We start from the raw sequence: 22847 nt of genomic DNA on the forward strand, positions 1-22847 counted from the left end.
CATAACTGAGGTTCTGTTTAACACCTAGAAAGATGTCATTAAGTATTAATTTACCCAAAGCATATGATTCGAGAGACCAGGCATAACTAAGGTTTTGTTTAATACTTAGAAAGATGATATGCAATGCATAATGTAACAAATGATATATGACAAAAAAGACTTTCATTAATAATAATACATTCGCAAGTTATTTACATTCCAAGGGAGTGGTACAATGTTTTCATCTAGATCTTCAAGATAATATGCCCCTATTCTAGCCACCGAGGTGATGCGATATGGCCCTTCCCAGTTGGGCCCTAATTTTCCCTATGCTAGATTTTTTGCAGTACCCAAAACTTTCCTTAATATTAAATCCCCTGGCACCAGTGGCCTTAACCTCACATTTGAGTCATAACCTTGTTTGAGCTTGTGTTGATCATATGCCAATTGAACCATGGCATTTTCCCTCCGTTCTTCAATCAAAACCAAGCCCTTTTCCAACATCTCATCATTATAGCTCGGAGTGAAAAAGCTCGTCTTCAGTGTTGGGAAACCGGTTTCGAGAGGAATTACAGCCTCGACCCCATAGGTCATTGAAAAGGGTGTCTCCCCTGTGGATCTACGAGGGGTAGTCCGATATGTCCAAAGGACGTGTGGCAGCTCTTCCACCCAATTTCCCTTCGTCTCATCCAACCTTTTTTTGAGCCCATTCACTATTACTTTATTGACAGCCTCAACCTACCCATTTCCCTGTAGATAAGCCGGAGTGAAATATCTATTCCTAATTCCCAGATTGCAGCAATATCTTCTGAAGGCCTTACTATCAAATTGAAGGCCATTGTCTGAGATGAGGGTGTGAGGAATTCCAAACCTAGTGACAATGTTTTTCCAAACCTAGTGATAATGTTTTTTCAAACAAACCTTTTTGCATCCAATTCCCTGATGTTTGACAGTAGCTCAGTTTCAACCCACTTGGTGAAGTAATTTGTGCCGACCAGCAGCTAAGGGTGTGCATGGGTTAGGTTGGGTCGGGTTGAGAGGATTTTTTGACCCAACCCACTATGGTGGGTAAAAAAAATTCAACCCAACCCACATGGGTCGGGTTGGGTCGAGTTGAACCCATGGGTTGGACAAAATTTATTATTATTATTATTATTATTATTATTATTATTATTATTATTATTATTATTATTATTATTAAATTGAGTAGAAAAAAATATAAATATATTAAAAAAATCCGAAGATTAGTATCAATGTAACTCCTTAAAGGCAAATAACACTAATGACAAAATAACAATAGTAGTTTACTAGGGTTTGTGTGAACTAATTGACTTTTATATAGGATAAGAAGAGTTGGTTTTTTTAAAAAATTTATTAATTATATAATATATATTAAATATATGGGTGGGTCGGGTCGGGTTTGGTGGGTTTGAAATTTTATGACCCAAACCCAACCCGACCCGCTATCAAAATTTTTTTTCTAACCCAACCCAACCCAACCCACCAAGGCCTAAAAACCGACCCAACCCGGCAGGTTGGGTTAGGTTGGGTTGGGTTGGTTTTGGCAGGTTGGTGGGTTGGCTGCACACCCCTATCAGTAGCCATCTCCTATTCCTTACTACCTTAGGGCAGGGTCCTACAATATCCAAGCCCCATTGAGCAAAAAGCCAAGGACTGGATAGAGGATTAAGGATGCCACCTGGTTGATGGATGTTTGGAGCAAACTTTTGACACTGGTCACACTTCTTCACATATTCTTGCGCTTCCTTCTGCATATTTGGCTACTAGTACCCTTCAGTGAGTGCCCTGTGAGATAAGGATCTACCTCCTGTGTGACTCCCACAAATCCCTTCATGCAATTCTTCTAGAAGTAGCTCTATTGCTTCAGGGTGTATACATAGCAGGTATGGTCCTGAAAAAGAGTGTTTGTATAGCTTTTGGTCCTCTGATAGCCAGAACTGAGGAGCCTTTCTACGTACCTTGTCCGCCTCTGATTTCTCCTCGGGCAAGATATCTTCCTTAAGGAATAGCACTATAGAGTCCATCCAACTAGATCCCACCCTGATCTGATGAACTCGGACCATCTCACCTTTCATCTCTCTGGGCTTGCACAGGTCTTCAACAAGGATAACTCGAGGTAAGCTTTGCCCCGAGGACGTTGCGAGGGTTGTCAAGGAGTCAGCATGGGTATTCCTGCTTCTGGGGACTTGCATTAAGGTGAAAGACTCAAACTTTGACTGTAAATGTCTCACCTAATTTAAGTATTCTTACATTCTCGGATCTCTAGCCTACAATTCTCCTTCCACCTAGCCAACAACCAATCTTGAGTCTGAGAATATCTGCACTATTTTTCCTCCCACTTTTTGGATCATAGCCATCCCAGCCAATAAGGCCTCATACTCAGCTTCATTGTTCGTGGCCGAGAAACCCAACCTTAAGGATTTTTCAATAACAAGCATCTCGGGAGAAACTATAACTAGCCCCACTTCTGATCTTCTTTGATTTGCTGCACCATCAACATACACTTTCTAGGATGGAGGCTCTTATAGGGAAACCATGCCAACTGATTCTCCATCCATGTTCTGCTTGTCTTCTTCTTCTTCTTCTTCTTCTTCTTCTTCTTCTTCTTCTTCTTCTTCTTCTATAAAAGGTTCAGCAAACTCGGCCACCAGGTCTGCAAGAACCTGTCCCTTAACAGAGGTACGGGGCATGTACTTAATATCAAAGGCCCCAAGATCGTGAGCCATTTGGAAATTCTTCCAGTGTAATTAGCACTCTAAAGTATTGATTTGAGTGAAAGTTGAGTTAAAACAACAACTGTATGAGATTGGAAATAGTGGGGGAGCTTACGTGTAATGTGCACCACTACCAAAATGGCCTTCTCCAATGGTAGGTAACGGATCTCTGCCTTGTGTAATGACTTGCTTACGTAGTAAACCAGCCTCTGCATACCATTGTCAACCCATACCAACACCAAACTAACAGCATGGGAAGCCACCACAATATAGGCAAACAAAACCTCATCCTCCTCGGGTCTAGACATAACAGGTAGCCAAGATAGATATTCCTTAAGTTGCTAAAAAGGCAAAGTACATTTCTCTGTCCATTCAAATCCCTTCCACTTATTCAACAATTGGAAGAAAGGCCTGCAACTGTCTACGGACCGAGAGATGAATTGGTTCAAGGTAGCAGTTATTTTCGTCAATTTCTGAATTTCTTTAGGATTTCGAGGTGGCTGTAAACTGTTAATTGCCTTAACCTGATCAAGATTGACCTCAATTCCGCGATTAATGACCATATAACCCAGGAACTTACCTGATCTCACACCAAAGGAACATTTGGAAGCATGGAGGAGCAACTTGTGCTTCCTTAGTATCTCAAAGATATTTCCCAAGTTCCCCACGTGCTCAGACACCATTTTACTCTTTACCACCATGTCATCTACATAGACCTCAATATTTTTACCTAGTTATGGCTCGAACGTCATGATCACCATCCTTTGATAGGCAGCCCCTGCATTCTTTAAGCCAAAGGGCATTACCTTGTAGTAATAATTTCCCTTAAGAGTGACAACGGCTGTTTCCTTCTGATTGTCCAAGGCCAAGGGTATTTGATGATATCCTTGGAAGGCATCTAGAAAGCTCATCCAAGGATGTCCCACAATGGCATTCACCAATTGATCTATACGAGGCATTGGAAAGGGATCTTTGGGACAAGCTTTGTTTAAATCTGTGAAGTCTACACATACTCGCCATTTCCCATTCTTCTTTTTCACCACTACTGTATTATCCAACCATTCAAGGTAAAATACCTCCTTGATAGCTTCTGCTTGCTTGAGCTTGATCACCTCATCCTTTACAGCCTCGAAATGTTTCTTAGATGATCGCCGAAGTGGTTGCTTCCTTGGTACAATAGTTGGACTGACCTTCAAATGATGACAAATAAAGCTCGGATCCACCCTTGGGGCCTCGTAAGCATTCCAAGAAAATACATTAATGTTTTTCCTAAGAAACATCATCAATTCGTCTTTCTCTCGAGGAGGCAGTTAAGCTCCGACCTGAAAATATTTCTCTTTATCATTACTTATAAAAACCTTTTCCAAACCTTCACACTTTGCCTTATCCACTAGATCCTCAGATGACACCGGCTCCTTTGATTGCTACAAACCTTGCTCATTTGATGCCGAGGATTCTCCCTCAGCTTGATGTCGAATTGTGGCCACCAAGCACTGCCTAGCCATAGACTAGCTCCCAATCAGCTCCTCCACCTGGTTGCCAGATGGATACTTTGCCTTCAAATGCAATGTGGAGGAAACAGTCCCCATGGCATGAAACCATGGTCTTGCCACTATGGCTGTGTATGGAGAATACGCATCCACCACTATGAAGTTAAGCTCCACCACCTCAGACCCAATTTGCACTAGTAGTTTGATCTGCCCCATGGGCATAACTACCTTTCCATCAAAACCTACTAAGGGTGAATCATAACTAGTCAAATCCCCTGGTTTTTGTTAGGATTAGTGCCCTTAAATCTTATTTTATGATGCTATGTATGTTATTATGTATGACATTATGTATACCTTAATGTTGTGATTAATAAAGTTGTTTTATTATAATCTAAAATAATGGTAACATGAATATTCGGACATTATCATATAGTCCATGAGATGCATAGTATATAATTTATGTGATTTAGTCACAGAAGATATAAGTCACAAGTTCTTTGTAAACTCATAATTTTAGTTCATAGTCGATGATGAAATTGGGCGTTTCATCTGCGAAGACTATAACATATCAACTAAGATGATTTGTCTTGATCATGGAAGTAGAGACTTCTAGTTGATGTGTTGATATGTTTTAAGAGTTAAGACATATTGAACTGGACCGCTGTGAGATTTATTATTCTCCTAATGACTGTCAAATAAATAATAAATCTCACGACTTCTATTTACATGAACTCTTAATCCTGAGAGGATAATGAACCTAATCATGAAGTGTAGGTTGCTTTGATATATCATAAGTGAGATCTATCTTAACGGTCAAAACCTTAGTATGTTGGGCAGCCACATTTAGTGTTGATAGAACATATATTCTTCAGATGGAATTCATAGTCTCTTAAGGAAGATATAAAATATTCCCTTGAGATAAGTTTAATGGGTTCAATTATTCAGAAAGTTAAGCCTAACCACTTTAGTAAGGAGTTACTAAAGTATATATTTATGGAATTGGATTTCATAAATATATAATGAATAACTTTAAAGGATTAAACCGGGTACTTAAGGAATTAAGATATAGTAATCTACAAAGTGGCAGTGTACATTCATGACTTTGTATTACTACGAATATTTTATGAAGGGGTTGCATGTACAATAAAGTCTTGGGATATAATTTATAAATAAGGGCTAAATTACAATTATATTTATATGGTGGTATTAAATATAATTAATGGTAACTTTGGACTTGTCAAGAGTTGACAGAAAAGCCCAAGGCCCATTGAAGCTAGTGTCTTATTGGTCCCTTTTGGTCCCACTTCAAGCCACACACTTAAGCTCAATTGGAAAAGCCCAAAATGTTAGTCCAATTAGATAATCAATTAGATACAAAGGGAGAAACATATAAAATTTTCTGTAGGAATTTTGTAAGAGAACACTATTGTGAATTGGTGTGTGTGAGAGTGAGACACTCTAACATTCTCCCTTGAGAACTGATTGAGAGATCACACATCTTGGGCTTTAATGGAATTGGAGTGAAGATTGAAAGTGTTCCCGAGAACTTCTGATCTTTGGTTTTGAATTTCATCGCTCCAAGGTACGCTCTCTTGTTCTTGAATTCTGAAACTTACATAGTGCAAGTTATCGATTGTGAATGAAGTAGATCCGTTAAATTTTTGTTGCGTATGTTTTGTATGAGATACAAACCATGATTAAACCAACAATTGATATCAGAGCGGTCTTCAATTTCCATTTTGTATAACATGTTTTGTGAGTTTTAGAATCAAGAATGATAGTTTCATGATGTTAGAAATTATTTGATTGATTTTCTGCATGGTGATTGAAATTATGTTTTGATGAAAACTGAGATTGATGTTATGATGTTGTTTAATTTTGATATTAAGTATGTTGATTTTAACTTTAAGGCTTTAACATCAATGGAAACTAGTTTAGATATCAATCTCTATCTCTTATGTTCATATGATGGTTATTTGTTCATGAAAAACCGTTGAAAACGCTTCAGGAAAAATTCTGGAAATTTGAAGTTCACGAGTTTCGATCGATCGAAAATTGCTTTCAATCGATCGAGTGAATTGGTGGCCATTCTGCTTGATCCGATTAATGCCCGATTGCTAGTCAATAGATCAAATTTAATTTTTCGATCGATCGAGAAGCGATCAAATACCGATTGAGCAAGGCAGACAGTCAGGTTCGAATTTTTTAATTTTTTCGATCGATCAAGGGGAACATTCGATCAATCGAAAGAAGAAAATTTAGAATTTTTCTAAGTGTTTTCAAGTTTTTAAAAGTGCAAGGTTGTGTGTGATTAGATTACACATGATTTTCAAAATAAAAAACCTTCATTTTAAAACATCTAGTGGGAGAGAGATACAATGGTTGGATCTCACAGCCTCTATTGTCGGTTTGTAGTAGTGTGATTAAGCACCTCGCCTTGGCGTATATGCCTTGCTCCCTTCGAAAGGTGTTTAATTTATGGTACTACAAGTTAAACTTGTTAATGAAAGATAATATGTGTTTTTACATTAAGAACAACCACGCTACCGTGGAGTTACTTAATGACTCACATAAAATTCAGTCAATAGTGTACACTAGACTAAGTTTAATGTTAACCTCCCTTCGAAGTTATGTCATTATTACTTAGAGGCTAAAGAAAATAAAACGGTATATTATTAGTGTTTGATAAGAGTTATCATGATAGCACTAATAATGAGAAAAGTTCTCAATCAATCGTAGTTTTTATAGTTTACTTGCTTCCAAGGAATTTTAAATATGGGATTGGATTGTCGTTGCATATATTATTTTATGATTTTATTGAGGTTCCAATTTACTTATTATATTCATGTATATTGTTTTTAGATTTTTTCATGACATCTTTTAGCCCACTTATTGCTATTCTTAATCAAAACAAACTGACTGGATCCAACTATGTTGATTGGAAAAGAAATTTGAGCATCGTTTTGACTGCTGAAGAGCACAAATATGTGCTTACTCAACCATGTCCTAACTTTCCTTCATTAGATACTCCTTTTGAGGAAAAACAATGATATGATCATTGGCAGAAATCTAATGAGATGGCCAAGTGCTATATCCTAGCATCTATTTCAAATGTTCTATAGCATCAAATGCAGGATGTAGAACTAGCTTCGGACATTATGCAAAGTCTTAATGAGATGTTTGGTAAGCAAGGCCGTTCAGCAATGCAAGAAACCATGAGGCAAATTTATAATACCAAAATGGCTGAAGGTAGTTCAGTGAGGGAGCATTGTCTTACAATGATCTTTAATCTGAATAAATTAGAGGTTTTAGGTGCTGACATTGATGGAGAATCCCAAGTGGATATGATACTCTAGTCACTACCGGAATCATTCAAGGAATTCAGACTTAATTATAACATGAACAAAAAGATTTATTCTGTCTGAATTAATGAATGAGTTAGTGGCGGCGGAAGACATCCTTGGTATTTCTAGTGTTGAAGCTAATGTGGGTGAAGCTTCTACTTCTCAACCTAAGTTGAAAGGCAAGGGTAAGAAGAAGAAGAAGAAGTACATCACTAAGCAAGAGAGTAAGCAAATTGCCTTAGGGGTTACCAACAAAGGAAAGAAGAACAAAGAAAAGTGTTTCCATTGTGGTGAGAAAGGACATTGGAAGAAGAATTGTCCAAAGTTTAAAGCTACCAAGAACAAGGGTATAAAAAGTTCCTTTCTTCTTGAAATATGTTTGGTACAGAATCCCACGGATTCCTAGTGTGTGGATTCAGGTTGTACTAATCATATCTGCAATTCTTTGCAGGGGTTTCAAGAGACCAGAAAGCTGAATGAAGGGAAATTGTTTCTTACTTTGGCTGATGGGAGCAAGATTCCAGTTGTAGCTGTTGGTGTTGTTAATTTATGCTTTGAGTTTAGGGTTTTAATATTGGAAGACTGTCTATTTGTACCTAATGTTCATATGAATTTAATTTTTGCAACTTATTTAGCTAAACATGGGTATTGTGTTATCCTAAAGGACAATGTTGTAATAAAGAAGGATAAAATGTTTATCTGTTCTGGCAATATTGTGGATGGTCTATATATTTTAACTCCTGATAAGCATGAATTACATAATTCTAAATTAGATAGTAGCTCTCATGTAAAATCATTAAAGAGAAAGTTTCCTTCTACAAATGATGCATATCTTTGGCACTTGCGTTTGGGTCATATTAATTCAAATAGGATTCAAAGACTAGTCAAAGATGGACTTTTACAGCCCATGGACTTTGATGAATTTCCTGTTTGCGAATCTTGTTTAAAAGGTAAAATGACCAAACGACCTTTTAATGCAAAAAGTAGAAGAGCCCAAGAGTTGCTTGAATTAGTTCATACAGATGTATGTGGTCCTATGTCAACCCAAGCAAAAGGAGGTTATAAGTACTTCATCACTTTTACTGATGATTATTCAAGATATGGTTATATGTACCTAATGAGGCGAAAGTCCGAAACCTTTGAAAAGTTTAAAGAATTTAGGGCTGAAATTGAAAATCAATTGGGTAAACGCATAATGGCCATTCGATCTGATCGAGGTAGCAAATATCTTCTTGGGGATTTCAAGGATTACCTAATTCAGAATGGGATCGTATCCCAATTGACTGCACCTGGAACTCCTCTACAAAATGGTGTAGCAGAGAGAAGGAATAGAACTATTTTGGAAATGGTTAGGTCCATGATGAGTTACTCAACTTTACCAATTTCTTTTTGGGGGTATGCCTTAGATACAGCAATACATCTTTTGAATTTAGTTCCATCAAAATCTATTCCCAAAACACCCATGGAATTGTGGAGTGGGCGTAAGCCTAGTATGAGATATCTCCACATTTGGGGTTGTCCAGCACATGTGTTAAAAGGGTACCCTGATAAACTGGAACCAAAATCGGAAGTGTGTTTACTTGTGGGTTATCCAAAGAAACTAGAGTTATTTATTCTATAGTCGTAAGGATAACAAAGTTTTTGTTAGTAAAAATGCTAAATTTTTGGAAAATGACTATATGAATAATTTTACTTCTAGAAGTAGAGTTGTATTGGCTGAAATGAATGAATCTGTAAATAAACAACCATTCGATGAAACTAGGGATGATGTGGCTGTATTAGATACACCACAAGACATTACTCATGAGATGGCTAATACACAGGTGCCTCGTCGTAGTGGGAGAATTGTTTGGCCTCCTACAAGATTCATAGGTTTGGGAGAAACTTATGAAACTATCTTAGAAAATGCTAAATCGGATCCTTACACTTATGATGAAGCAATGAATGATATAGATGCACATCATTGGGTTCAAGCTATGAAATCAGAAATAGAATCTATGTATATCAATCCAGTTTAGGATCTTGTAAAGGCACCTAACGGCATTAAACATGTTGGTTGCAAATAGGTTTAAAAGAGGAAGAGAGGGATAGATGAAAAGGTCGAAACCTTTAAAGCAAGGCTAGTGGCGAAAGGGTATACACAAAAAGAAGGTATTGATTATGAAGAAACCTTTTCACCAGTAGCAATGCTTAAATCTATCAGAATTCTCTTATCCATTGTTGCTCATTACGATTATGAGATTTGGCAAATGAATGTCAAGACATCATTTTTTAATGGAAATCTTGAAGAAGAAATCTACATGTTGCAACCAGAAGGTTTCATAGCAAAGAACCAAAAACATATGGTTTGCAAGTTGAAAATGTCCATTTACGGACTTAAGCAAGCATCTAGGTCATGGAACATCAGATTTAATCAGGAAATCAAATCATTTGGTTTTGAACAATATCTTGATGAATAATGTGCGTACAAAAGATATCAAGACAAAGTAGTAATGTTCCTAGTGCTTTATGTAGATGATATTCTACTGATTGGAAATGATGTAGGGGTAATGTCATCGGTTAAAGTTTGGTTGTCGAGCCAATTTGATATGAAATACTTGGGCGAAACTAACTATATTCTAGGGATCAAGCTTTGGCGAGATCAAAAGAATAAGATGTTAGGCTTGTCACAAGTTGGATATATAGATAAGGTTCTAGAACGGTTTAGCATGCAAAATTCTAAGAAAGGATTACTTCCTTTTAGACATGGAGTTCCTCTGTCTGATGACCAAAGGCCTAAGACTCAAGAGGAAGAAAATATGATGAGACAAGTTCCTTATGATACTGCCGTGGGAAGTCTCATGTATGCCATGCTTTGTACTAGACCGGATATTTATTATTCAGTTGGCATGGTCAGCCGATATCAATCAAATCTAGGACCTAAACATTGGCAAGCTATAAAGCATATTCTCAAGTATCTTAAGAAAATGAGAGATTATATGCTTGTTTACCAGTGTGAGGATTTGATTCTCATTGGCTATACAGATTCAGATTTTTAGTCAGATTTAGATTTTAGAAAATCCACGTCGGGTTGTGTTTTCACCTTTGGAGGTGAAGCCATAAATTGGAGGAGTGTTAAGCAATCTTATATTGCTGACTCCACCATCGAAACCGAATATATTGCTACTTGTGAGGCGGCAAAGGAGGTTGTTTGGCTCAAGAAATTCCTTTCTGATCTTGGTGTTGTGAGAATTGAGCAAGTTCCTATTACATTGTTCTGCGACAATAGTGGAACGGTTGCACAATCCAAGGATCCAAGAAATCACAAGAAAGGAAAGCATATTGAGAGGAAGTACCACATTATTCGAGACATTGTTGCTCGAGGAGATGTGGTTGTAGCCAAAATTGATGGTGCAAAGAATCTAGCGGATCCCTTTACCAAAGTCTTGTCCCAAAGGACTTTCGAGTCACATTTGGAGGAGATGGGAGTTAAATTAGTGCACAATAATCTATAGGGCAAGTGGGAGATTGTTAGAATTAGTGCCCTTAACTCCTATTGTGTGATGCTATGTATGTTATTATGTATGACATTATGTATGACTTAATATTGTGATTAATAAAGTTGTTTTATTATAATCTAAAATAATGGTAACATGAATATTCAGACATTATTATATAGTCCATAAGATGCATAGTATGCGATTTAGTCACAGAAGATATAAGTCACAGAAGATATAAGTCACAAATTCTTTGTAAACTCATAATTTTAGTTCATAGTCGGTGATGAAATTGGGCGTTGCATCTGCGAAGACTATAACATATCAACTAAGATGATTTGTCTTGATCATGGAAGTGGAGACTTCTAGTTGAGACATATTGAACTAGCCGCTATGAGATTTATTATTCTCCTAATGACTATCAAATGAATAATAAATCTCACGACTTCTATTTACATGAACTCTTAATTCTGAGAGGATAATGGACCTAATCATGAAGTATAGGTTGCTTTGATATATCAGGAGTGAGATTTATCCTAACGGTCAAAACCTCAGTATGTTGGGTAGCCACATTTAGTGTTGATGGAACATATATTCTCAAGATGGAATTCATAGTCTCTTAACGGAGATATAAAATATTCCCTTAAGATAAGTTTAATGAGTTCAGTTATTTAGAGAGTTACTAAAGTATATATTTATGGAATTGGATTTCATAAATATATAATGAATAACTTTAAAGGATTAAATCAGGTACTCAAGAAATTAAGATGTAGTAATCTACAAAGTGGCAGTCTACATTCATGACTTTGTATTACTACGAATATTTTATGAAGGGGTTGCATATACAATAAAGTCTTGGGATATAATTTATAAATAAGGCCTAGAGTGCAATTATATTTATATAGTGGTATTAAATATAATTAATGGTAACTTTGGACTTGTCAAGAGTTGACAAAAAAGTCCAATGCCCATTGGAGCTAGTGTCTTATTGGTCCCACTTCAAGCCACACACTTTAGCCCAATTGGAAAGGCCCAAAAAGTCAGTCCAATTAAATAATCAGTTAGATACAAAGGGAGAAACATACATAATTTTCTGTATGAATTTTTTAAGAGAACACTATTATGAAATGGTGTGTGCGATGAGAGTAAGACACTCTAACATTCTCCCTTGAGAACTGATTAAGAGACCACACATCTTGGGCGTTAGTGGAATTGGAGTGAAGATTGAAAGTGTTCCCGAGAACTTCTGATCTTTGGTTTTGAATTTCATCGCTCCAAAGTACACTCTCTTGTTCTTGAATTCTGAAACTTACATAGTGCAAGTTATCGATTGTGAATGAAGTAGATCCGTTAAATTTTTGTTGCGTATGTTTTGTATGAGAAACAAACTATGGTTAAAACAACAGTTTTAGCCCTAACCCTTTATACAAGTCGGGGTACATAATCTCCGTCTCACTACCTTGATCAACCAATACACGCCTCACATCATATCCCCCTATCCTAAGTGTGACCACCAAAGCATCATCGTGTGGCTGTATAGTTCCAAACTTGTCCTTTTCCAAAAAACTCAATGCTGGTTGGGTCCCAACTTTAGCCTTCTTCGACTCAGAATTAGAGTCTTCGGCTGGTGGTCGAGCTACAGACATTACTCTAAAGGGACACAAAACAGTCCTCCAAAAAGCAACAAAAATGACATTAATCATGCCCAAAGGAGGCCTTGAAGAAGTGTTCCCCTAAGTCCATGAACCTGCATGGTCTCCTTGCCCATTGGGCTGATACAAAAACTGTTTTAACCTTCCATCTCTGACCAGTTGCTCCAAATGATTCCACAAAGTCCTACGATCCTCAGTGGTATGTTCCCGTTCTTGGTGATACTGACAATAAAGACTCTGATTGCGTTTCATAGGGTCTCCTCTCATCTTGTTTGGTCATTTGAAGTATGGCTCATTCTTGATCTTCTCCAAGACTTGATGCACTAGCTCTCGGGATACCGTGTTAACCACTTGTGGCGCAGCAACAGCCCTAGTCTGCTTAGTAAAATCCCACCGAGGACAATTATCGATGTACTTATCTGACCTGAAGTCCCTCCTATCCTGAGAGACCACATTCGCCTTTCCTTTACCTAACTATTGGTCCTCCTCGACCCGCTTATACTTATCAATGCGGTCCATGAGCTGACGTACGTTATTAACTAGTTTCCCTGTTAACGATTTCCTCAGACCATGCTCGACAGGTAAGCCGACCTTGAAAGTTCTTATGGCCACATCATCAAAGTCCCCATCAATCTCATTAAACATCTCCCAGTACCTGTCTGAGTATGTTTTTAAGGTCTCTCCTTTTCGCATAGTCATAGACAACAGAGAATCCAAGGGTCGAGGAACCCTACTGCACGTAATAAAGTGAGATCCAAATGCCTGGATGAGTTCCTTAAAGGAATCAATAGAACCTGCTCCTAGGCTGCCAAACCACCTCATTTCCACAGGCCCCAAACTGGATGAAAATACCTTGCACATCAAAGCCTCATTCTTGGAGTTCACAGCATCCTCTGGTTGAAATGGCTTACATGCTCTACATGGTCTGTTCGGCCATTGTACATGGTGAATGTTGGCTGAGTGAAATGCTGAGGAAGTTTTCCTCCTTCAATTCTACGCGTGAAGGGTGATTTAGAAATCTAGTTTAACACTCTGCTCATAGCGTCATTTCCCAGGCCCCTGCAAGACAAATTCTTGTTTCTACGACCATGAGGATTGTCTGCTTCATATGAGAAAGACTCACTAGGGAGAGTCCTTGACCCGGGCCTGTAACTGTTATCCCCACCATCATCAGAAGAATAGTCAGAAATGGAAGGAGTTAACTTCCGTCACTCGTGACGCAACTTTCTCCTCAAATGATCAATCTCTAATTGCATGGCTCTACATTTTCTTCATGAGAGACTCTGCTCCCACCTTGTGATTGACTCCTGCTAGTATGGGTGGTGTGCACACTTCCCTCCCGGTCCCTACTTCATTCAAGATTGAAAAAGTGATATTGACGCTGGTACCCCATAGACTCTGCCTGGTGTGGACCTGAACCTACCATAACTAGACGTTAAACTCACTAAAACACAAGGTTGTTTTCCCACAGACAACGCCAATTGTAAGGTCATAGTTTGGTTCCCAAGCCTAAAGGATAGATGAATTTATGCCCAAAGAGCCCGATACAATAAATTTCTAGAGAGTGGGTTCAAAAGCTGGGCTTTAGTGAATTAGACAATATGTAAAGTGGATCCAAATGACAAGAAAATGGAGATAGACTGGTTTAAACTAAAGAAAAATTACCCTCGACACAGTCTGAGGACGTCAGTTCATATATATATACACGCTCCTTCTCAAATTTGATTACAAGTTCAAATCTAAATTACAACAGTATTTTCCTCTCAATTTCTCCCCCCCCCCCCCCTCTCTTTATAAGGGACCTTCTTCAGTTTTATACCCATTTCTCCTCCTTGTTTCCACCTTCCACGTGTAGATCTAGATTACTAGTGTTGATACTTGTCCCATCAGTCCCTTCTTGAAATCTTTGGGCGGTAGCTGAAAGGCTGAAAATCACTGTTCAGACATTACTTCCTCATTAATGCGGCCAGAGAGTTGGATACAAAAAATTTAATGCGGTGGTAGCAGCTTTCTTTTAGATATTTTATAGCCGTTCCTTTGCTTTATGCTCCCATGAAACATATCCTTATCAATAGAACCTCCTGGAAGATCATTCTGGACAATAGGATGTACCATCTGACCTTTGCTTCGTCTAGCCGAGGAGACACCCCTCCTCGGCCTACCACCCTTAACCTCCTCGGTCACAACTTGCTCGTGGACCCCTAGGTCTGACGTCTTCATTACCGTTAGTTTGTCCTCGGACCAATGAACACCCTCGGACAAAGCCTATGGCCCAATATGCATTTTTGGGCCTTTTATCCCTATAATAATAATAATAATAATAATAATAATAATAATAATAATAATAATAATAATTATAATTATAATAATAATAATAATAATAATAATAATAATAATAATTATTATTATTATTATTATTATTATTATTATTATTATTATTATTATTATTATTATTATTATTATTATTATTATCTCTCTACTTCACTAACATGATATTTTATGATAGGGTGCAAACTTATAGCCATAGATTATTCTTTTGAATGTAACCCAATCTTTTTCTTATATTTTTCTATTTTTTTAGTTATATATATTTTGATTTGTTTCAATAATTTCTAAACCATGAATCACTTGATTCTTTAATATTTTTTGTTCTTTCAGAAGTTTTAATATTTGAATTTTTAAGTTATTTTTTGCAATATCTGAAATTGTCTGACAAATTTTTTGTAAGTCATTGCACGTTCAAGCAATGATTTCTTTATCAAATTGTAACACAAATTAAAGTCATACAAGAGCAAATCATGTAATGGTATAGTTTCTTAATCAATTTAAGATTTTATAAAATTATTTTAGTCTACCTCACAAATAGGTAGGTTCCCGTGTATAGCACAGGTTAGCGACTAGTGATTTATAAACTTAAAGTAGAGTTACAAGAAAGAATAAAAAAATCGAGAGAGAGAGAGAGAGAGAGAGAGAGAGAGCAATTTTTCAAGAAAGATGTAAGAGAGAATAACAAATTTATAGAAAATATGATGAGAAGAAAAAGAGTAAAAATAAAATATATAGTAATGTAGTAGGGCAAACTTTGGGTCTTTTTATAACTGGATAAATATTGTGCCCAATTTAAGTATCGGTCCAAACAATGGAGATAAATCCAACATTGACCAACCCATTTTTATAATGAACATAAAACCTCGAATCATTGTTTAGGCCCAATACATTTCCAGACCACATGTTGAGGTCATGTCTAAGATGTATCCGAGCTACAAAAATAGATCCTAGAGAAGATAAACCTCTCCAAGGTAGCTTTCTGAGATTTCCAGATGATTCCACAACAACCCCCGAATTAATGAAGGTCACCTGTCTGGCATAATCACATTTAATGCAAAAGGACAAGCATGAACAGTAAAAAATGCCACAAAAGTCTTCATTCATGATAAATAACTAGAAAAGGAGAGCCCAACAAGATGAGAAGTTATCCAGGTGGATGCCTAAACAATAAGTAGAAGCCCTAGAAAGCTCTGTTCAAAATGAAAAACCAAAAAAGAAGAGCCTAATACGATCAGAAATTATCCAGGTGGACAAAGACAAAACGTGAAAAAGAAGGAGATGACTCATATGAAAGGGAAGAAAGAAGAAAGAGAGGGGACACAAAAAAATACAAAGAGAGAAACAAATAGAGTGAGGATTGTAACAAAGAACTATTATATGAATAAAAGCTTTTTTACATACTTTGACAGGAATATAATAGTCTTTGGTTTCTTGTTCAAATTTTCCATTGCGGATTGATTTAAGCCCATAATCTAAATTAATTGTGTTCTTAAGCAAGTAATTAAGCACTAGCTAACTTCTTGCTTCCACGAGTAATAAACACCAAATTATCCAAGTCATGCTTTGTAATAGAATAACATTTTATTTTTATATGCTATATTTATAATGTAATAAGATAACATCTAACAATTAAAGGAAAAAAAAAGGATAACAATTTAAAAACACGAAACTAAATCACATAAACCCAAAGTAGAGTTCTAAAGAATACAAAAATTCATTAGCTAAAGAAAAATTAAAAAATCACCAAAAAATGAAAAAAAAAAATTGAGAGAGAGAGAAAGAGAGAGAGAACCTATTTGTGTGAAAAAAAAAATGCATAGAATGAGAGAGAATGACATTATAATAAAAGTATGAGAATAAGAAGAGTCAAAGTAAAGAAAGATAAATGGACAGAGGGAGAGTGACTTAAGGTAGAATAGTAGAAAGATGAAAAGGTAAAAGGAAGGGGGAAAGATCGGAGAAAGTGTAACAATAAGTTATGAAATTAATAATAAGAAGAAGTGTTAAAAATAAGAGAGAGAGGGTTGGAAATAAATGGATGATGTGGCAATTTAGAGAGAGTAGTAAAATTTATGGCTACACTTTGACTTTTAGATATTATATAGATATAAACATAGATATAACTTTATCATAGTAAAGTGGAATCTGCATATGATAATTTATTTAGTATTGGGAAAATTGCAAAATACACTTCTAACGTTTCAGAACTTTGATTTTACACCCCAACGTTTGTTCCATTAGCAAATCACCCCCGGTTAGTTTCTATTGTTAACTGCCATGTCATCTTGCTGACTTTTTTTTTTTTTTTGGTGCCAAATAAGCCCCAAAACGACACAGTTTCAATGAAAATGAAGTGAACACCTTCCCATACATCTTTGCTCTTTCTTTTTCCCGTAGTGCTCTTTCTTTTATCTTAACCTTAGGTAAGAAAAATGCGTCTTTCCGTAACTAACAAGCTGCCCCCTTAGCTTCACGTTTTACTTGTTTCCGCAACTTTCTCTTTTTAGCCTATTCACGATCTGGATCATAATCTCTACCCTTAACAAAGCTGCAAAACAACATGAAAAATTCTCAGTTCCGACCAGTTATTCTAAGTAACATTATCTATTCAAAATCCCAAAAAAAAAATTAAAATAAAGAGAAACAAACTCCACCATAAACACACTTAGAGTTCCAATAGCAAAGTAAATGAGTTAAAATCACACACACATAGAGAGTTCTAGCAACAAATCCATCACCCAAAAAATTTTATAAAAAAAAAAAAACCCAAACATTCTGTGCATCCAACAACAACATCCCCAAAAAAAAAATTGCACAAAAACCTCAACAAACCCAATAAAAAACCCATCCAATCCAGAAATGGCAAGAAAAATCCAAAAAGAGAGAGAGAATGAGTGCTATAGAGAAGAGAAATAAACTTACTAACTGTTGGCTTTGCTGTATCCTTCACCGCCATTGCTGCCGCCTTGGAGTTGATCTAGAGCCTTCAATGAACTTACTCACGATGCAAGGAGCTGGTTGCAGAGCCGATGTGGTGGTTTAGGTTCATAAGGGTTAGGAAGGCAAGGGTTGGGTGCTTGGTTTAGGGAGCTAAGGGTTGGGTTTGTGGGTTTGGATTTAGGATTTTTAGATTTTCTATTTGGTGGGGAAACGGTGTCGTACCAAATTTTTTTTTTTTTTTCCCTTTGGGAAAAACGGTGTCATTTTGCATTTGCCAGGTCTTCATTTCATTTTCATTGAAACTGTGTCATTTTGGGGTTTATTTGGCCAAAAAAAAAATGTCAACAAGATAACATGGCCGTTAACAGCAAAAACTAACCGAGAGGTGATTAGCTAACAGAACCAAACATTGGGGGTGTAAAATCAAAGTTCTAAAACGTTGGGGTATACTTTGCAATTTACCCTTTAGTATTTGCAATTGAATTGTGACATGATGTACTAAGGCTCATATATATATAAGCAGAGACTTCATGCAAGAAAGCACGAGGTTCTACCATGTGACGTATTCCTTGAAATTTTTTATTATTATTTAGGCTTACACTTTAATAAAGTTTGCATTTACATAATAGTATTACTTCATTGAATTAACTAATGGAGTAAATGCATATATTAATTATATATTGCTATACATTAATTATTTATGATGTGGTCTCACATTTGATTCTAAAATCATATACTATATAATAAAAGTTAGGCTTAGAAGTCGTGGTTTCGCCAAATAGCTCCACCAAATTGCAGAATTTTTTTTTAAAGATTTTTCAATAAATTCATTCACTTAAGTTTTTAGATTTAAAAAAAAATTATCTTTATCAACTTCTTTGGATAAAGTAACAATAAGTGTTCTAATGAACTTCTTCTTTTTTTCTTTTCTTTTTTTTAAAATTTTATAAAGTAACAATTTTACTAGCTTACGTTAGTATTTTTTTTTTTTTGGGATAAACATTTATCCCACATCATCTATTTCCTAATAATAAAGTAACAAATTTAAGAGTATTTTTTTTTTCTTCTCAAAATTTTTTTCTTTTGGAATAAATAACAAAAAATAGCTAATATTTATTAACTTTAATGGAAACTAAAAAAAATTCTAATAACAATCTAATAACATTAACTATTTTTATGGGATAAAGTAAAAAAAAAAAACTAATATGTAATTAACATAAACTTCTTAATTACGTAAACTCCTTTTTCTTTCTATTCATATCAAATTATCAACTTCTTCACAACTTAAAATTATCTAATATAAAAGTAAGGGTATATATACGGTTTGGTATATTTTTCCCTTTTCCTACCGTACGATTTCTTGATGTATTCTTTCTTTATCATATTTACCTTACCTATGAAACTTGCATGTATGTATTTGTCTTCCTCTTTTCGTTTTTTCATAAAATTCTCTTCTTTACTTTTTTTCATCAAATTGAATATGTTTTGTGTGCGGGTTGCCTTTTATTTAAGTTATTTTTTTAACTTTGATCTAATCTATATGCTTATTATGGTCTTCAGAATCAATTGTATATCTTCCATGAAAACTAACAGATTAATTTTAACAAAAATCTTATTTACTTTTTGAAAGATTTGTTTTCCAATATGTGTAGATCCCACAGGTAGAAATGAGACCAAGATTTGAGCATTCAAAATCATGATAATGAACATCACTCCACAAAGAATGGAGACAAAATATTGATTAAACATAAAAAGGGTGATGTAAAAACATTGGATATTTAAAGTGATGTGAAATCTTCATGACTTCGCTGCCTCCCCCTTCCTGTCAAAGTTAATTCAATTTTCATGTGAGTATCTTTACTTTTAACTCTTATTCCATATTTTTTTTAATGTTTAGAAATTAATATTGTTTGTAATTATTGTTTGTTTAGTGTTAATATTAATTTGACACTTTGAGATGCAAGCATTTCATTATAATTAATTATAAATGTTATGTTTCTCAAATAAATAAATAATATATATATATATATATAAATGTTATTATGTTGGTATGTTATAATTATTATTTGCTATTCCTCACCCTACTTCACATTAATTGTTATTTGAATAAGTAAAAGCTATGTCTTAGTCCGACTGGGTATAGCATTTCTCTTCAATCATTAATTAGTGTTTCTCAATAAAATTATTCATGTTGTAAGTTTATGACCAAAACCGTGCAAAGCCTAGCCCGTTTACTACTAAAAGCTTTTAGAAATTTAAAACTTGACATTATCTTTAAAATATTTTTACTATTTTATTTGTTATTAAATTTAATTATATTATCAAAAAAAAAATTTTAAAAAAATTTATATAAAATTCTTTTATTAAGTCGTGCATCGCACATGCATAATACTAGTTATGAAATAAAACTCTCTCTAAAAATACAATAATTTAGAATACATGGTGCAAAATTGGACTCTAATTTAAAATTTTAATTTAATTTTCTCTAAGTTTTACCTATTAATATATATATATATATATATAGATGTATGTATAAAAAAGTTGTTACAATTTAAACATTTTATGAATTGTGTATATACATATGCACCGGCTGCACCTATGTGCATTAGTGCATTGTATAAACTCTGTCCCTTCTAAAATTCAAATTTTAGCTTCATCACTAAATTGAAGCGTCACTGATATTGTTTTAATGGCTTGGCCAAATGATCACTCACCTATTACAAAAGCTCTTCTATATAATTGAAAAAACATAGATGTATTTGAGGTCATTAATTTATGCATTAATTTTACCTTAATCGAAAGGACACCTACCTAAAGTAAAAAGCATATACACATACAACTATCATTATTTTAAAAAAATATCACACATTGTAATGCGATTTTTAGAAGAGAAGATATTATCAGCTTACTTAGCCTATATGTGAAATCTGTCTATAATGGATGGGTGGATGTTTTATGTAACAAGTTACTGTTTTTAATTGGTCAAATGATGTGGTTAAAAGATAATTGTCACACACACATTGTCCTATATTTTTCATTGAATATACACGAAACAGATCTATTTACTTGAGGGGCCATTCATTTAAGAATAGTGACTCCTCACCATATAATACAATTAGGAAAAGACTTAGATACAGTATTTAGGTGTTGTTCCTTATTTTTCACTCTTAAGATTCAGCTATGTGGATTTTTTGTCATGGGATGGAAGTGTATTTTTTTAGTTAAGTAGAAACATGGTTGAACCTTAAGAGGGAACCTAAGGAACTACATCTAAGGTACTATACCTAAATTTTGTCCATACAATTATATATATATATATATATATACACACACATATACACACAAGGATATAAATTATGTGGTATATAATATTGTAGTGAAATACAACATTATATACCACATAATCTATATCCCTGCTCCAATACTATATACCAATCTCTTCTCTTCATAATTCATTTCCATCTTTTCTCCTAGTTTATTCATCCCCTCCAACAAGAAATCAAATAATCCATTGAAGAAAGCTCTAGCTAGCACCATGAATAGGGAACAAGAAGAGACGCAATTTCTCAGTCTCTTTGGTATCTACAAAGAAGCTTGCAAGATCATGTACTCAGGGAGGAGACTCTTAGGCCAAATCAGCTTGGTCTTAATCCTTCCTCTGTACGTAATCTTCTTGGTTCATATGGAAGCATCTGAGCTTTTATTCTCAAAGATCTTCCACAACGAAATTGTCTTGGATGATACCCAAGCTAAGTCTCCTACAAAAAACAAAGTCTCCAATGTTCTCACTTCAGAATGCACCACTTTTTGGCTTTCCAAAGCTGCATACTTCACTATCCTCCTCATCCTTTCACTCCTCTCTACATCAGCTGTGGTTTACACCATTGCATGTATTTACACAGGCCGTGAAGTCAATTTCAAAAAGGTTATGAGTGTTGTCCCAAAGGTGTGGAAGAGGCTTATGGCCACGTTTTTGTGTTATAACCTATTCTTCTTCGTTTACAACATTCTGGCTATTGTGATCCTCTTTATTTGGAAACTTGAATTTGGGTCAACCAAGGCTTTTTTTCCCATATTAATTGTTTTTATATTCATGTTCTTTGTGGGGTTTGTGTACATGACCATAGTTTGGCAATTGGCTAACGTTGTGACCGTGTTAGAAGACACGGACGGATTTGGGGCCATGATTAAGGGCAAGGCACTTACACAGGGAAAGATGGGTGTGGCTGCTTTGGTATTTTTGAAGCTCTATATTTCATTCGCAATCATACAAGTTTTATTTCAGAATCTAGTTGTGCATGGTGTGTCATTGGGCGTAGTGAGTAGGGTAGGCATTGGGGTTCTATGTTTGTTATTGCTTTTCAATTTGTTTCTCTTTGGGCTTGTGGTTCAGACAGTGCTCTATTTCGTTTGCAAGTCCTACCACCATGAAAATATAGACAAGTCAGCCCTCTCGGATCATCTGAAGTTATTCTAGGGGAGTATGCTCCTTTGAAGGCCAAGGATGTTCAGCTTGAGCAATATTATGTTTGATTGGGTCTAAAATGTTTTTGTACTCTGGTTTATGAAATAGCCTCGGGCATTATTATACGATATTAATACCGTGACAAACTACATAACAGTTATATGTATGTACTTTAATTTTCATTAATATTATAAATCAGTTTCAAATGTTGCTGCTTTTTTTTTTTTTTGTATATTATTAGGTTTCTTCTGTTTGCTATTTTTGCTTCTTTTGAATTGACAGCATTTTGTTTTTAATTTATTTCCGGAATGAATTATTAGACGTTTTATTGGAATGGCCAATGACGTATTACATATATTAGTGTTTGTTGGCTTTGGACCTTGGGTCTGCTGACCGAAAAAATGATAATAAGGAACCAAATTTGCAAGTTCCTCCTTG

At 35.3% G+C, this 22847-nt stretch overlaps 4 protein-coding genes across 4 annotated transcripts; 1 reads left to right on the forward strand and 3 right to left on the reverse strand.

Annotated features, from left to right (window-relative positions):
- Positions 1-306: 306 nt before the first annotated feature.
- On the reverse strand, positions 307-1754 carry LOC142624794 (uncharacterized). Its single transcript, XM_075798543.1, has 2 exons — positions 1602-1754; positions 307-717 (listed from the first exon to the last, which is right to left on the reverse strand). The coding sequence occupies exons 1-2, from the start codon at positions 1752-1754 to the stop codon at positions 307-309; spliced, it is 564 nt and encodes a 187-aa protein (XP_075654658.1).
- Positions 1755-1763: 9 nt separating this feature from the next.
- On the reverse strand, positions 1764-3397 carry LOC142624795 (uncharacterized). Its single transcript, XM_075798544.1, has 4 exons — positions 3144-3397; positions 2830-3014; positions 2298-2485; positions 1764-2216 (listed from the first exon to the last, which is right to left on the reverse strand). Exons 1-4 carry the CDS (start codon positions 3395-3397, stop codon positions 1764-1766), a joined length of 1080 nt encoding a protein of 359 aa, XP_075654659.1.
- An 825-nt stretch (positions 3398-4222) lies between these two features.
- Positions 4223-12670, reverse strand: LOC142624796 (uncharacterized). The gene is made up of 2 exons (XM_075798546.1): positions 12484-12670; positions 4223-4446 (listed from the first exon to the last, which is right to left on the reverse strand). The coding sequence occupies exons 1-2, from the start codon at positions 12668-12670 to the stop codon at positions 4223-4225; spliced, it is 411 nt and encodes a 136-aa protein (XP_075654661.1).
- Positions 12671-21479: 8809 nt separating this feature from the next.
- Positions 21480-22421, forward strand: LOC142624797 (uncharacterized). Its single transcript, XM_075798547.1, has one exon. The coding sequence runs from the start codon at positions 21480-21482 to the stop codon at positions 22419-22421; it is 942 nt and encodes a 313-aa protein (XP_075654662.1).
- The last annotated feature ends 426 nt before the right edge of the window (positions 22422-22847 follow it).

This window comes from Castanea sativa, chromosome 2, assembly GCF_040712315.1.
Source record: "Castanea sativa cultivar Marrone di Chiusa Pesio chromosome 2, ASM4071231v1".
Taxonomy (NCBI): Eukaryota; Viridiplantae; Streptophyta; class Magnoliopsida; order Fagales; family Fagaceae; genus Castanea; species Castanea sativa.

What these genes read in the sequence shown, in the direction of transcription:
- LOC142624794 (XM_075798543.1), bottom strand. Translation starts at nt 1,754, where the DNA reads ATGCAGAAGGAAGCGCAAGAATATGTGAAGAAGTGTGACCAGTGTCAA. An exon ending in TTGTAGGACCCTGCCCTAAG is followed by an intron (nt 718 to 1,601) that starts GTAGTAAGGAAT and finishes GGAAATGGGTAG; the next exon opens with GTTGAGGCTGTCAATAAAGT.
- LOC142624795 (XM_075798544.1), bottom strand. Translation starts at nt 3,397, where the DNA reads ATGGTGTCTGAGCACGTGGGGAACTTGGGAAATATCTTTGAGATACTA. An exon ending in TTGAACCAATTCATCTCTCG is followed by an intron (nt 3,015 to 3,143) that starts GTCCGTAGACAG and finishes TGTTATGTCTAG; the next exon opens with ACCCGAGGAGGATGAGGTTT. An exon ending in TATTCTCAGACTCAAGATTG is followed by an intron (nt 2,217 to 2,297) that starts GTTGTTGGCTAG and finishes AGACATTTACAG; the next exon opens with TCAAAGTTTGAGTCTTTCAC.
- LOC142624796 (XM_075798546.1), bottom strand. Translation starts at nt 12,670, where the DNA reads ATGTCTGTAGCTCGACCACCAGCCGAAGACTCTAATTCTGAGTCGAAG. An exon ending in GCGTGTATTGGTTGATCAAG is followed by an intron (nt 4,447 to 12,483) that starts GTAGTGAGACGG and finishes CACCCTTAGTAG; the next exon opens with GTTTTGATGGAAAGGTAGTT.
- LOC142624797 (XM_075798547.1), top strand. Translation starts at nt 21,480, where the DNA reads ATGAATAGGGAACAAGAAGAGACGCAATTTCTCAGTCTCTTTGGTATC.